The 14,376-nt window shown below is 35.6% G+C and overlaps 2 protein-coding genes across 2 annotated transcripts; both read left to right on the top strand.

Moving 5' to 3' along the window:
- The first annotated feature begins 3,814 nt into the window (after positions 1 to 3,814).
- LOC125124493 (olfactory receptor 4C11-like) lies at positions 3,815 to 4,480 on the top strand. The gene has a single exon (XM_047774600.1). The coding sequence runs from the start codon at positions 3,815 to 3,817 to the stop codon at positions 4,478 to 4,480; it is 666 nt and encodes a 221-aa protein (XP_047630556.1).
- A 7,825-nt stretch (positions 4,481 to 12,305) lies between these two features.
- Positions 12,306 to 13,244, top strand: LOC125124088 (olfactory receptor 4C46-like). The gene has a single exon (XM_047774260.1). It carries the CDS (start codon positions 12,306 to 12,308, stop codon positions 13,242 to 13,244), a length of 939 nt encoding a protein of 312 aa, XP_047630216.1.
- The last annotated feature ends 1,132 nt before the right edge of the window (positions 13,245 to 14,376 follow it).

The raw sequence follows: 14,376 nt of genomic DNA, 5'->3' as shown, positions 1-14,376 counted from the left end.
CAGAGAAGTTCAAAAGGGTATCATTGTGTTAAAGCTTAATGCTCAGTACTATGAAGAAAATACTGGAAGGATTTTTAAGCTAGAGAATGATGCAGTTAGATTTGAGATTTAGAATGATGATTCTAGATATAGAATGGAAAATAGATTGAAGAGATTAAGACAGGCAGCAGAAGAGTAAAGATGTTACTGCAATGATTTGAATGTGAAATGATGGAAGCTTGAACTTCAGTGGTACCAGATGTGATGCAGAATGTTCTGGACACCTGCTGCATTAGGTGAAGTCTCCTTCCCTGGGCCAGTGCACCCAGCAATAACTGCTGTGTGTCTGGGCTGCTGATAGCCCATAACCCCATTCTTTACAGACAATTGCATCAGAGAAAATTGGAATTGCCTCATTTGAAAATTATGTCCACCATCCTAGGGTCTACTGGTCAGCAATAAATGGCTGGAGCAGGGGTGAAAGGCTGGTCCCCTTGACTTAAGGTGGAACCAGTATCTTTGTACAATAAGTACTCCAGAACTCCCACAGTGCCAGGATAAAGTGAAACTCTAATTGAGACTATATCCCTTTCCTTCTACCATAGGCAGCTTCCCTCAATCCTTCTGCTCAAAGATTACTTTTATAAATTTCTGTCTCAACATCTGCATCTAGGAAAACCAAATTAAAATGGAGAAATAAAGATTCAATAAATATTTAGAAGTAGAAAAAAAAAAAACTTGATACAGGATGAAGCTGTGAGAGGGAAGAATCATGAATGAAATCCAGATTCTGACATTGACCACTGGATGCTGAGGAAACCAAGAAGAAGGAACAGAAAGAAGAAGAATGTTCTTTGTCAGTGAAAAGGTCTCTCCACCCCAGTGGACACGGCCACTCACCCTGTGACTGAGGATTAACCCTTCCTTGCCTGAAGAAACTGTAATGAGCTCTCCTGTGACAGTTGTCATGAAAGACATTGCCGTTTCTCCTCAGGAACCACCACAAACACCCCAAATTCCTTTCAGTTCTTTAACCAGTCAAAAGTCCCAGCAGGCACCTAAAAGTGAGGTACAGTGTGACACAAGAGGCATGCACTGCACTCCAAAATAACTACTTGAGTTTTCTAATTTATACAGGTAGAGTCCAGGGACTACTTGTGGGAATAGATAGTCATAGAAAAAAGCATAAACTTTGATCAGATCTGATGTATTGATATGCACTCACTAATCAGAGATTCGGCATTTACTGTTGCAGCTTAAGAAAGGCTCTTACAGTTTGTGAGGTGTGACTAACACACGAACCAAATGATGGCCCACAGTGAGCAGCCTAGAAATGCCACACCTGCCTTGGCTTAATGTAGAAGAAGAGATTCAAAGTTGTAAATATTTTGGAAGATTAGAATGGGTTTATCATTTAACGTTTACACCGCCACCCTGAGAAGTTCCGAACACAAAAATTTCATCATAACTCTGAGGGATACATTTGTAAGGAGAAATTCAACATCCTGGAACAGCTCTGTGATGGCTGCCCTCTGTAGGCCAGCACTCTAATGGCAAATACTACACTGCACTGCCTTGGGAAATGTAAATTTGAAGAATGTGGCTTGATCCCAGGTAAAAAATGCCATTCATTTTCATAAATTTATGTTTGGTAACAGGTTTATACTTACAGGTAGGTTGGAAAAATAATACAGAGAGTTTCCAGGTAACCTATATTCAGTCCCCCCTTACATTAATATGTTACATTTGTCATAATTAATTAGCCACCATTATTACATTATTTTTAACAAAAATCCATATTTTAACTAGGATTCATTAGTCTTTACCGATGTCATATTTCTAACATCTGACTCCGGAAACCACATTATATTCAGGTGTCAAGTTTTCTCCAGTCCCTCCAAATAGTGACAGTTTCTCTGACTTTTCTTGTTCTGGATGACCTTGACCTTGATAGTTTTGAGGAGGACTAGTTGGCTCTTTTGTATAAAACCCCTCCTTTGGGGTTTGTCTGGTATTTTGCTCACAATTAGAGCAGAGTTATGAATATAAAGACCACAGAGATAGGAAATAATTTTCAGCACAACATAAGAATGGGTACATACTCTCAAAGTGATTACAACTGTGGATTTTAACTTTGACCAACTGACTTAGGTCCTGTTTGTCCTATTTCTCCACTATAAATTTACTATCTTCCCTCATTCCATAGTGTTGTCTTTGGATGGAAGTCACTTCCTCACACTTAAAAATTGGACATTTTGTGGATGGAGTATCTATATAAATCATCTGGAATTCTATCTAGTCTCCCATATGTACTAGTAATTAATCCAATTATTAATTTCATTATAACTTATGAATATTTATTTCATACTTGAGTTATACTTCAATTCTATGTTATTTTTTTCCATCTTTGGACATCAGGGGTCTTTCATTTGGATCCTGTTTCCTTTGATGTATCCTCATCACTGTGTGTGGTTAAGCACTTTCCTACTTTCTGGCTCTACAAGATGCTGCCCCAAACCCAGAATTAGCCATTTTTTCATAAAGCCCTGATTCATTGTTTGGAGAATGATATTACTAACAAATACTGGGGGAACTTAACTGTGAATGAAATTGAGCATTTTCATATGCTTAATTATTTTTAATAAAAAGAAGAGTACCTGTCAAAATAAATTACTTTGTCTGTTATTTAGTTTACAGTATTTTTCTAAGATTAACAAGTGAAATCCATTTATACTTGAAAATTATGTTTTTGTCTGCTATGAGTTGTAGATGGAATTTACCAGTTTGGCAATTACAATTTGTTATTGACTCTGAAATAATTTGGAGAATATAAGGGCACATAAAACAGTTTGTCCAGCTTTTGGCATATAGCTAGATATGAACAAATTTCGTCTTTTTATTTTTTTTACCTCTCTCACATGGAGAGTACAAGGCACTAAAGATGCATTTTACAAGAATTCTACTGAGTTCCAGATATGAATTGGAGCTTGTTCTCCTATTATTTCCTTTAGTGAGTCCCTGTGTCATAAGAAAATACATTGAAGAAAAATAATGAATAAGGGGACACATTTAACTTTGGACAATATAATATAATTTAAATAGGGGCTCCTATTAATAACAGGAGCTGAACTTAAAATAGTAAACACCTAGAAAGTTTTGAGAAGTAAAGTAAAAAGACAAAATTAAAGCAGTAGATTCAAATAAATCTCATAATCGGCTGGAACACTGGCTTAGCATTCATTGACAAAATTTTATGTTTATTGTTTCCTTTTCTACAGCCCACCTTCTATCCTATGTGTGTGTATGTATGTAGGTTATATTATGAGACATTCTGAAATGTTTAGACAATCATTCCTCAATATAATATTTACTTGAAGAGTATTGTATCATTGTGTTCTCTGTTCAAGATGTCAAATCACAATGAGTAAATCATGGAAAAATTTTCTCTGCTTCTGCAACTGGAAGAATGTCAACTAATATTGATATGTCCTTGACAAAAGCTAAAGAAAACATTCAGCTGGAAAAATTATTCTCACATGCCAAATAAATTAATATTTGTTTTCTAAAGAATCATTGACTTTTTCATTATATTTCTATTTCTTATATCATTATTTACATACGCAAGCTTGGAAAATGGTTGAATAAGTATTATGATTTCCATCTTGTTCAGATAACACTGGGACACAGTAGTTAATGAGTACCCATTAGAAACTGGCATTTCCACGTTCATGTGTATATATTTGGCCACCAACCATAGTATTCATATCATAATTTTTCTTTCCTTTCTCCTTTGTAGATTTGTCTAAACAGTTCTTTCTCCTCATTGAGTGAAACAATGCAGCAAAACAACAGTATCACTGAGTTCATCCTCTTAGGATTGACACAGGATCCTAAAAAGCAAAAAATGGTGTTTGTGATCTTCTTCATTTTCTATGTGGGAACCTTGGGGGGCAATCTGCTTATCATTGTGACCATCAAGTCTAGCCAAACACTTGGGAGCCCCATGTATTTCTTCCTGTTTTATTTGTCCTTGGTTGATGCCTGCTTTTCAACTTCCATAGCCCCTAGATTCATTGTGGATACTCTGTCTACAAAGAAAATCATATCTTACAATGAGTGCCTGATTCAGGTCTTTGCATGGCACTTATTTGGCTACATGGAGATCCTTGTCCTCATGGCCATGGATCGCTATGTGGCCATCTGCAAGCCCTTGAATTACCCAACCATCATGAGGTGCCAGGTCTGCATCATCCTGATTGCTTTTATGTGGATAGGGTCTTTTATACATTCTATGGCTCAGATTATTCTGGCCTTGAGACTGCCCTTCTGTGGATCCAATTTGATTGATCACTACTGCTGTGATAAGCAGCCCTCGTTTAAACCCACCTGCATAGATATTGATATGATGGACCTACTGGTGGCATTTAACAGCAGGGCCCTTTGTGCAAGCAGTTTTGTGATTCTGATGATCTCATATATTGTCACCTTGCATTTGCTGTAACCCACAGTGCAGAAAATGCATTTGATGAAATGCAACATCTACTCATGATTAAAACACTTACCAAAGTGGGTATGGAGGGAACCTATCTCAACATAATAACAGTTATTTATGACAGATCACAGCCAACATGATACTCAATGGTGAGAAGCTGAAAGAATTCCTGCTAAAATCTGGAAAAAAAATGCCCACTTTCACCTCCTCTGTTCCACATAGAATTGGATGTCCTTACCACCCCAATCAGAAAAGAAAAAAGTAATAAAATGTATCCAAATTAGAAGAGGAGAGGTAAAATTGTCATTATATGCAGATGACATTGCCCTATATATAGAAATCCTCAAACAACTACACACAAAACTACTAGAACTGATAAATTCAGCAAGGTAGCAGGAATACAAGATTAATATCCAGAAGATGGTTGCATTTCTTTACACCAACAATGAAGTATCAGAGTGGGAAATTTAAAAAAAAATTCCCTTTTACATCACAGTAAAAAATAAAATACTAAGGTATAACCTGACTAAGGAGGTGAAAAACATATGCTTAGATGTATAAAATATTGGTAAAGAAAACTGAAGATGATTTAAAGAAATGGAAAGATGTATGTATACCATTTTATTGGCTTGGAGGAATTAATACTGTTAAAATGGCCATACTCCTCAAAGTGATCTACAGATTTAATATCATACCTCTCAGGTTACCCAGAATATTTTTCACATAACTAGGACAAAGAATTTTAAATTTTATGTGGAACCATAAAAGACCCAGAATTGCCAAAGCAATCCTGAGAAGAACGAACAAAGCTGTAAGCATAACCCTCCCAGGCTTCAGACAATACTACAAAGCTACAGTTATCAAAGTAGTGTAATATTTGCACAAAAACAGACATATGGATCAATGGAACAGAATAGTGAATGCAGAAGTAAACCCACACACCCATGACCAATTAATCTATGACAAAGCAGGCAAGAATATACAGTGATGAAAAAACAGTCTCTTCCATAAGTGGCATTAGAAAATGGACAACCCCAAGTAAAGGAATAAAATCAGTAAATTGTCTAACATCATATACAAAAATAAACTAGAAATGGATTAAAGACCCAAATGTAAGACCAGATACTTTAAAAATCCTAGAGCAAAATATAAGCAAAACACTACTTGACATAAATTATTACAATATTATTGATCTGTCTCCTAAATCAAAGGAAAAAAGCAAAAACAAACAAGGACCTAATTAAACTTATAACCTTTTGTACAGTAAAGGAAACCATAAACAAAATTAAAATATACCCTATGGGCTGGGAGAAAATATTTGCAAATGATGTTACTGACAATGATCTAATTTCCAAAATATACAAGCAGTTCATATGAATCAATAACAAGAACAACCCAAAAAACCCAATTAATAAATGGGCAGAGGCCTAAACATACATTTCTACAAAGACAGACAGATGGCCAAAAAATACATGAAAAGGGGCTTGACAACACTAATTATTAGAGAATACAAGTCAAAACTTCAACAAGGTACCATCTCACACAGGTAAGAATGGCCATCATTACAAATTCTACAAATAATAAATTCTGGGGTGGGTGTAAAGAAAAGGAAACCCTCTTACACTTTTGCAGGAAAGTAAATTGGCACAGCCACTATGGAAAACAGTATGGAGGTGTCCTGAAAAACTAAATATAGAGTTGCCATTGGATCCAGCAATCTCACCCCTAGGCATATATCCCAAGAAAAATGTAATTCAAAAAGGTAAGTGCACACCCCTGTTCATAGCAGCACCAATTAAAACAGCCAAGACATGGAAGAAACCTAAATATCATGGAAAGATGAATGGGTATAGAAGATGTAGTATACATACACAATGGAATACTACTCAGACATAAACATAATGATATAATAATGCCTTTTGTAGCAACATTGATGGATTTAGAGATTATCATACTAAGTGGAGTTAGTCATACAGAGAAGGACAAATATATGGTATCACTTATTTGTGGAATCTAAAAAGTATACAAATGAATTTATTTACACAGCAGAAGCATACTCACAGACACAGAAAACAATTGTATGTTTACTAAAGAGGAAAAGGAGTGAGGGAGGGAAAATTAGGAGTTTGGGATTAACATTTGCACACTACTATATATAAACGAGGTAAACAACAAAGTCACACTGTATAACATAGAGGACTATATTCAATCTCCTATAATAAACCATAATGGAAAAAAAGATTTAGCGTAAAACTCCCATAAGCCAGGCTGTGTGATATTAAAGCATGACAGAATGTTAATAAATTGATCTAAAAGTATGTATTTTTTTTACAAATATATCAATGTAATCCAATGAAGGAAGAATAGTCTTCTCAACAAATGCTGAATCAATTGAATATCCATATGTGATCACAAAAAAAACGAACTTCAGGAACCACCTCAAACTATACACAAAAATTAACACGAAGTGAGTCAGAAAACTAAATGTTAAACCTAAACTTAGAAAAATCATAGAAGAAATATTTTTGACCTGAGGTAGATCAATATTTTAGTCGTGACACATAAGGACAAGCTGTAGGAAAAAATAAAAGAGAGAAACTTGGCAATAATTTTAATCTTCTGCTAATCAGCATAGGTTTTAAAACATAAGCTATCCACAGACCAGAAGAATGTGTGTGTGTGTATACACAAATAAATTTACATAGGATAAATACATATATGCATACATTTCCTATATAAATATATTTTACATTTATGTTATAAATATAAAGCATATGACAAAACACCTATACCGAGAATATATAAGTAGCTCTTCCAACTTAGTAATAGGAAACCCAGAATCCCTACTTTTAAATTGTGCAAAGCACTTGAAAAGAAACTTTCAGAAAAAAAGGTTACACAAATGGCCAATAACATTTTTAAATGTTCAACATTATCAGTCATCAGGGAAAGTAAACTATAAACTTCAGTAATTTACCACTGCATACCTCCTAGAATGACCAAAAGAAATAAAAATAACACCAAGTGAAAAGAACATGGAACAACTCTTATGTTTGAATTTAGAACCCTAGACTTTTGTTTATTTAATTTTATTGCAGTATAGGTGACTTACAATGTTGTATTAGTTTCAGTAGTACAGCAAAGTGAATCAGTCACACACACACACACACACACACATATATATATATATATCCATTTTTTTCCATATAGGTTATTACAAAAATTGAGTAAATTTTCCTGTGTTATACATTAGGTTCTCACTAATCATCTCTTCTATACAGTAGTGTGTATATGGTATTCCCACCCTTCCAATTCTTCCCTTCCCCCATTTCACCACGGTAATTGTAGGACTGGTTTTGAAATCTGTGTGTTTTTTTTTTCCCTGTTCTATAAATGTTTTTAATCATTTTTATTATATTCAACATATAAGTGATATCATATGATATTTGTCTTTCTCTTGTCCTATTTACTTCACTTAGTATAATCTCCAGGTCTGTCCATGTTGCTGCAAATGGCATTATTTCATTCTCTTTTAAGGCTGAGTAATATTACATTGTATACATGTACCACATCTTCTTTATCCATTTCTCTGTCAATGGACATTTAGGTTGCTTCCATGTCCTGGCTATTGTAAATAGTGCTGTGCTGAATATTGCTGTGTATGTATCTTCGAATTATGTATTTCTCCGGATAGATGCCCACATTGTGATTACTTTTCAAATGGTAGTTCAATGTGTAGTTTTTTAAGGAATTTCCATACTGTCCTCCATAGTTGTTGCACCAATTTACATCCCCACCAACAGTGTAGCAGGGTTCCCTTTTCTCTACACCCCTGGCAGGTTTTATTGTTTGTACACTTTTTGGTGATGGACATTCTGACAATGAGATGGTACCTCTGCAGTTCTGACTTGCATTCCTCTAACTATTAGTGATGTTGAACATATTTTCATGTGTTTTTTAGCCATCTGTCTGTTTTCTTTGGAGAAATGTCTATTTAGATCTATTGCCCTTTTTATTGTTTTTGTGTTGTTTGTTTGTTTCATATAAATCACCATGAGATATTTGTAAATTTTGGAGATTAATCCCTTGTCAATCACTTTGTTTGCAAAGACTAAAAGCCTGTATGTTTAATGAGGTCCCATGTATTTATTTTTGTTTTTATTTGTATTATTATAGGAGGTGGACCAAACACGATGTTGCTGCAATTTATATTAAAGGGTTTTCTATCTATATTTTCCTCTAGGAGTTTTATAGTACCTGGCCTTATGTTTAGGTCCTTAATCCATTTTGAGTTTATTTTTGTGTAGGGGGTAAGGCAATGTTTTAATTTAATTCTTTTACATGTAGCCGTCCGGTTTTCCCAGAGCTACTTATTGAAGAGACATTATTTCCCCCACCTTATGTTCTTTCCTCTTTGGCCCTAGATTAGTTGACTGTAGGTGTTAGAACCCCAGTCTTGTCCTTTGGATATCTCTTCACATTTTTAAGGTCACCTGGTGTTCCATAATGACCACCACAGGGTCCCAAGGTGACTTACCTGGAACCTTTTAGAATTTTTGTTTGTTTTCATAGTCTTGTGATAACTGGGGGGAAAGACACATTCTGGCATCAAGAACTACTGACACAACAACTCCCACTGATGTTATGCCCTCCCTGCTTTGGTTCTTAGGCAATGGATACAGGTTTACAGAAGTGTCTTCATATGGGATAAAACAGAAGTTCTATGACATGAGTACACAGTTTTAACTATATCACAGATCCTCGCGCTGGAATTATTCCATCCTTGCTATTTACATGGCATTCGGCTTTCTTAGAAACCCAGGTTCAGAGAGAGAAAGCGGACTCATACGTTTTGGTTGCAAGTGCAGGAAAACACAATTCCCCACTCAAGAATGACTGTTTCTCAAGTATGTCTCTCCAGAATAGCTGCTTCTAAGACAGAGCCTTTCCATCAAAAGATATAATTAATTCCTAGGAGAGAGACAATAGCAGCTACAAGACAAGGAAATTGAACATTTGTAGAAACCTCTTTAAATATCCATGCATTGCAGGTAAATGTCTTTTTTGTTTACATCTACAGAGCAAGATTAATCAAGGGTGAAATGACTCATTTGAATATGCTTGCTTCTACCACACTCTCTGCCTTCTGCCTATGGGACCAGAGCCGTCTACAGAAGATCATTTCTCCATAGCATTCCAAATGAATCCATTCTAAATCCAACTCCCAGGTTTTCTGTGAAAACTATTTGATGCTTCATGCTAGAAGGACTTAGACTTGTTTTAAAAAACCTTACTTTTCTACTATTGATTTTATATTGAATTATCTGAACAGTCTCTTTCTGTGTGTGCCATATCTTTCAGAGCAAAAGGTACTTATTCCAAGAGGAAGTCAATTTGAACATGGGATTATTTCTGAACACCCCCAAATAGCATTAAGACTGTCAGCCAGAAGGTAAGTTTCTCAACAGTGCTGATGCTTCCGAAAGATTGTTACGTTCCATGTTAGCAATCATTGTTATCCAATCCCAGTAACAGAGCATTTGACCTTCACTACTTTCTTCAAAAGAGAGTCAGCAAATATCATTAGCCTAATTTGACAGAAGAAAACTCTCACAGAGATTATGAAATTTATAGGATTCAGATCTCTAACACCAGATATGCTGCTTCTGCCATCACGTACTTTCTTTAACGATTAAGACTAATTATGAGGGAGTTTCCATCATAGCTCAGTGGAAACTAATCTGACTAGTATCCATGAGGACGCAGGTTCGATCTCTGGCCTCGCTCAGTGTGTTAAGGATCTGGCATTGCCATGAGTTGTGGTGTAGGCTGCAGACCCAGCTTGGATCTGGCATTGCTGTGACTGTGGTGTAGGCCAGCGGCTTCAAGCTGATTTGACCCCTAGCCTGGGAACATCCACATGCCATGGTGTGGTCCTAAAAAGACCAAAAAAAAAAAAAAAAAAAAAAGGACTAATTATGAGAATGAAAACAAAATAAAAATACACTCCACATATAAAAGTGTATAAATGTGAATATTAAATGATATAAACCATAACCTGTTTAGTCCAAATATGAATATAAAGAACTTGTCCTGAGTTCCACTGTTATGCATAATATGAGTCTCTGTGGCTTCTTTAAAAGTAAAATTGGAGATGATTTTTCCACAGTCTATTGCATAGTTAAATGTTTCCCTGCATTATTGCTCAAAATATTAATTCTTCCTACCCCTTGGTTCAAAGACAGGAAAACAAATGAAGGTTCTTTGTTTATCTAGAAATGCATGGTGGATATGTTCATATATGTTTTATCAAATATTATCGTAACACATTGTGAGGTGGACAATATTATTCTCACTTGATATTGGAGGAAACAAGCTGTTAAGGGGCCAAGAAATATACCCCAGATTAAGAAATTACAGGTGGAGAAAGGCAAAATTACTATCTGGGCTTTCTGATTCTCAAAATAACTTTCCACAACACTGGGACTGTCACTTTCAAAATTTTGCAACAGAGTCCGTGGGATTATGCTTTGGAGGGGAATCGGGAAGAGAAGAAATGAGGGTGAGCAAAAGACAAAGAAAAATGAACTTTCGGTGAAAGAAGACCCACACCTTTATTAAAATATGGGGATTTCAATATGTTACACTGTGTGTATGTGTGTATGAGTATTTGTGTATCTGCTGATATTTTGCTTCATATATACATGTCTCTGACATTGGATTAAAGTAATTATGGTTATTATGGTTATATGAAAAGGAGTTTACTAGTTAAATATTGTTTATTATAAAATAATTTCATTGATTTGGGTTAAATATGGGGAGGAAAAAAGTAAGCATGGTTCTGATCTTTATTATCTGCTTGATATTGGAGAGGATCCTTAACTTTATGCATATAGTTCTTAATTGTAAAACAAGCACGAAAATGACTGTAGGAATTTTCTCACAAGTGTGTAATGAGAAATAAACAACCACTGTCTGCAAAAACACCAAGAGCAAGGTAACTGTTCTGTAAGTTATTATTACCATTACTGTTAACATTCGTTTCTGAGATTGTTTCTCATCTGCAAAATGCGTGCAATCATACCACCCACTCAGGGTGCTATCATGTCATGCATATAGCAAACAAGCATTAAAAGTATATCTATAAGCTGTTAGAAAGTCATGGGACTTAGACAACATACTTCACCAAAGCTATTACAATAACTCCTGTATTCTTTCATTACTTTCCCATCACCAATGCCCTGTGACACTTCAGGTCCACTGGCATTATAGTCTGGTATTGGGGTTCCTTTCTCTGGCTTCCACCTCCTTACAGAAACTCAGCCCACTTCTTCCAAGTGACACAAACGTCTTTACTAGAGTTAGATGCAATATTGCCTCTTTTTCAAACCTTCTGCATCCTTCCACTCATATTCTCAATTACTTTTCCTACTTCTGAATTTCCTAAGAATAAAGGGAAAATTCTTGGCTTGGAATTTGTAGACTTTGCATGCATTTTCAACCACATGTTTTAGGCTTAGCTACACTCTGTGAGATCTATTGCCTCACCTGAGGCTCTGGGTCATCTCATAGGATTAAGTCTGCCCAGATCATCTCCTGCCTCCATGTTCACTGCATTCCTCATGTCTATATTTTAAACATCAGCTTCCTCCAGGAGAGAATTTGAGTAATCTTCAAGAAATAAAACCCTTCTATCTCCCAAAAAAAAAGGCACAGGAATTTAGAATTAAATAGAATCTAACCATCTGTTGTTTAATACATGAAGAGGTTTAATGACTTCAAGTTGAACTAATAAAAAGTGACTTTTTTTTCAGGCGATGTAATTAATCATAACATGAGACACATGGAGAATAGAAACAACGTGACAGAGTTTGTTCTACTGGGGCTCACACAGAATCCAAAGATGCAGAAAGTCATATTTGTGGTGTTTTTGATCGTCTACATCATCTCCATGGTAGGAAATATACTCACTATGGTCACCATCACCCTCAGCCCATTGCTGAAGTCCCCCATGTACTATTTCCTGGCTCATCTCTCTTTTATTGATGCTTGCTATTCCTGCGTCAATACCCCTAAACTCATTATAGATTCACTCCATGAAAAGAAAACCAGCCCTTTCAATGAATGCATGACCCAAATCTTTGGGGAACATTTATTTGCAGGTGCTGATGTCATCCTACTTACTGCAATGGCCTATGACCGCTTTGTGGCCATCTGCAAGCCGCTGCACTATACAACCATTATGAACTGGCGGCTGTGTGGCCTGCTAGTGGGAGTGTCATGGGTGGGAGGCTTTCTTCATGCGACCATACAGATCCTCTTCATCTTCAGATTGCCCTTCTGTGGTCCTAACATCATAGATCATTTTATGTGTGATCTGAATCCTTTGCTAGATCTTGCCTGCACTGATACACACACTCTAGGGCTCTTCGTTGCTGCCAACAGTGGTTTCATCTGTCTGTTAAACTTCCTCCTCTTGGTTGGCTCCTATACAGTCATTCTCCACTCTTTAAGGACTCAGAGCTTGGAGGCAAGACAAAAAGCCCTCTCCACCTGCCTTTCCCACATCACAGCAGTGGTCTTTTTCTTTGTGCCCTGTATATTTGTATACCTGAGACCTGCAACTACTTTACCTATTGATAAAGCAGTTGCTGTCTTCTACACTATGATAACTCCCATGTTAAACCCCTTAATCTATACCCTCAGAAATGACCAAATGAAAAATGCCATTAGGAAATTGTGTAGAAGGAAAGTGATGCCAGGTGACCAATAAAATGTGCATGGAGCCCCATGTCCATTCAACTGATGCCAAGGTCAAAAGAACATTGTTATCTCAGTAAAGACTATCTATGAGATAAAGAAAAAACAATAATCCCTATAAATTACAGATTCTGCAAGGGGGGAGAAGAGGTAGGAAAAGAAAGAAAAACCCTGCCTGGGATGACTCTTAGAAAAGTTCTAGCAAATTCGAGTTTTATTTTACTAGCTTCATAATTGTTTATGGACTCATAACCTTTCATACCAATACAATGAAATAAAATAAAAATACACTTATATTCAGCAGTAAATCTTTACAACAATATAAAGAAGTAGGCACTGCTATTATCTACATTTTTATATGTGAAAAAACAAACAGAGAATATTCTGAAGCAGACATACTGATGAACTAGTAACCAGAAACCAGCTGACCTCTCATACCATGTTCTTATCTGCTGTGACAGACAGCCAGGCAATGATGATAGAAAGGCACCATGATTATACTACTTACCATATATTGAGACAAAGACTGTGTTGGACTGTCCATTTATCCATCCTTCTGTCTATAAACATAAATATGTAGGTATACAGATATACATGCATTCATATATGTGTGTGTTATATTTATAATTAAATATGTTATTATATATTTTATTATATATATATGTTCATTATACATAACCAAAATCTAATATTTTTATTACCTACTCTGATCACTTTTATATAGCATAGTTTATGGTAATACGTTAACTGTAAATCTGTATAATGTAACTACTTTAAGAATATAAAAGGAATGGGCCATTTAACCACCAAGGGAGAAGCAACAAATATTACACCATTTCCGAATTTCCTTTTAGCATTAAATTAATTAAATATGTTATTATATATTTTATTATATATATATGTTCATTATACATAACCAAAATCTAATATTTTTATTACCTACTCTGATCACTTTTATATAGCATAGTTTATGGTAATACGTTAACTGTAAATCTGTATAATGTAACTACTTTAAGAATATAAAAGGAATGGGCCATTTAACCACCAAGGGAGAAGCAACAAATATTACACCATTTCCGAATTTCCTTTTAGCATTAAGCATCCTTATCTATGGAGTTCCGTTATGGCTCAATGGGTTAAGATCC

Source organism: Phacochoerus africanus, chromosome 4, assembly GCF_016906955.1.
Source record: "Phacochoerus africanus isolate WHEZ1 chromosome 4, ROS_Pafr_v1, whole genome shotgun sequence".
Classification (NCBI taxonomy): Eukaryota; Metazoa; Chordata; class Mammalia; order Artiodactyla; family Suidae; genus Phacochoerus; species Phacochoerus africanus.
Note: the sequence above shows the minus strand (reverse complement) of the source record. Positions and strands in the feature narration are given on the sequence as shown.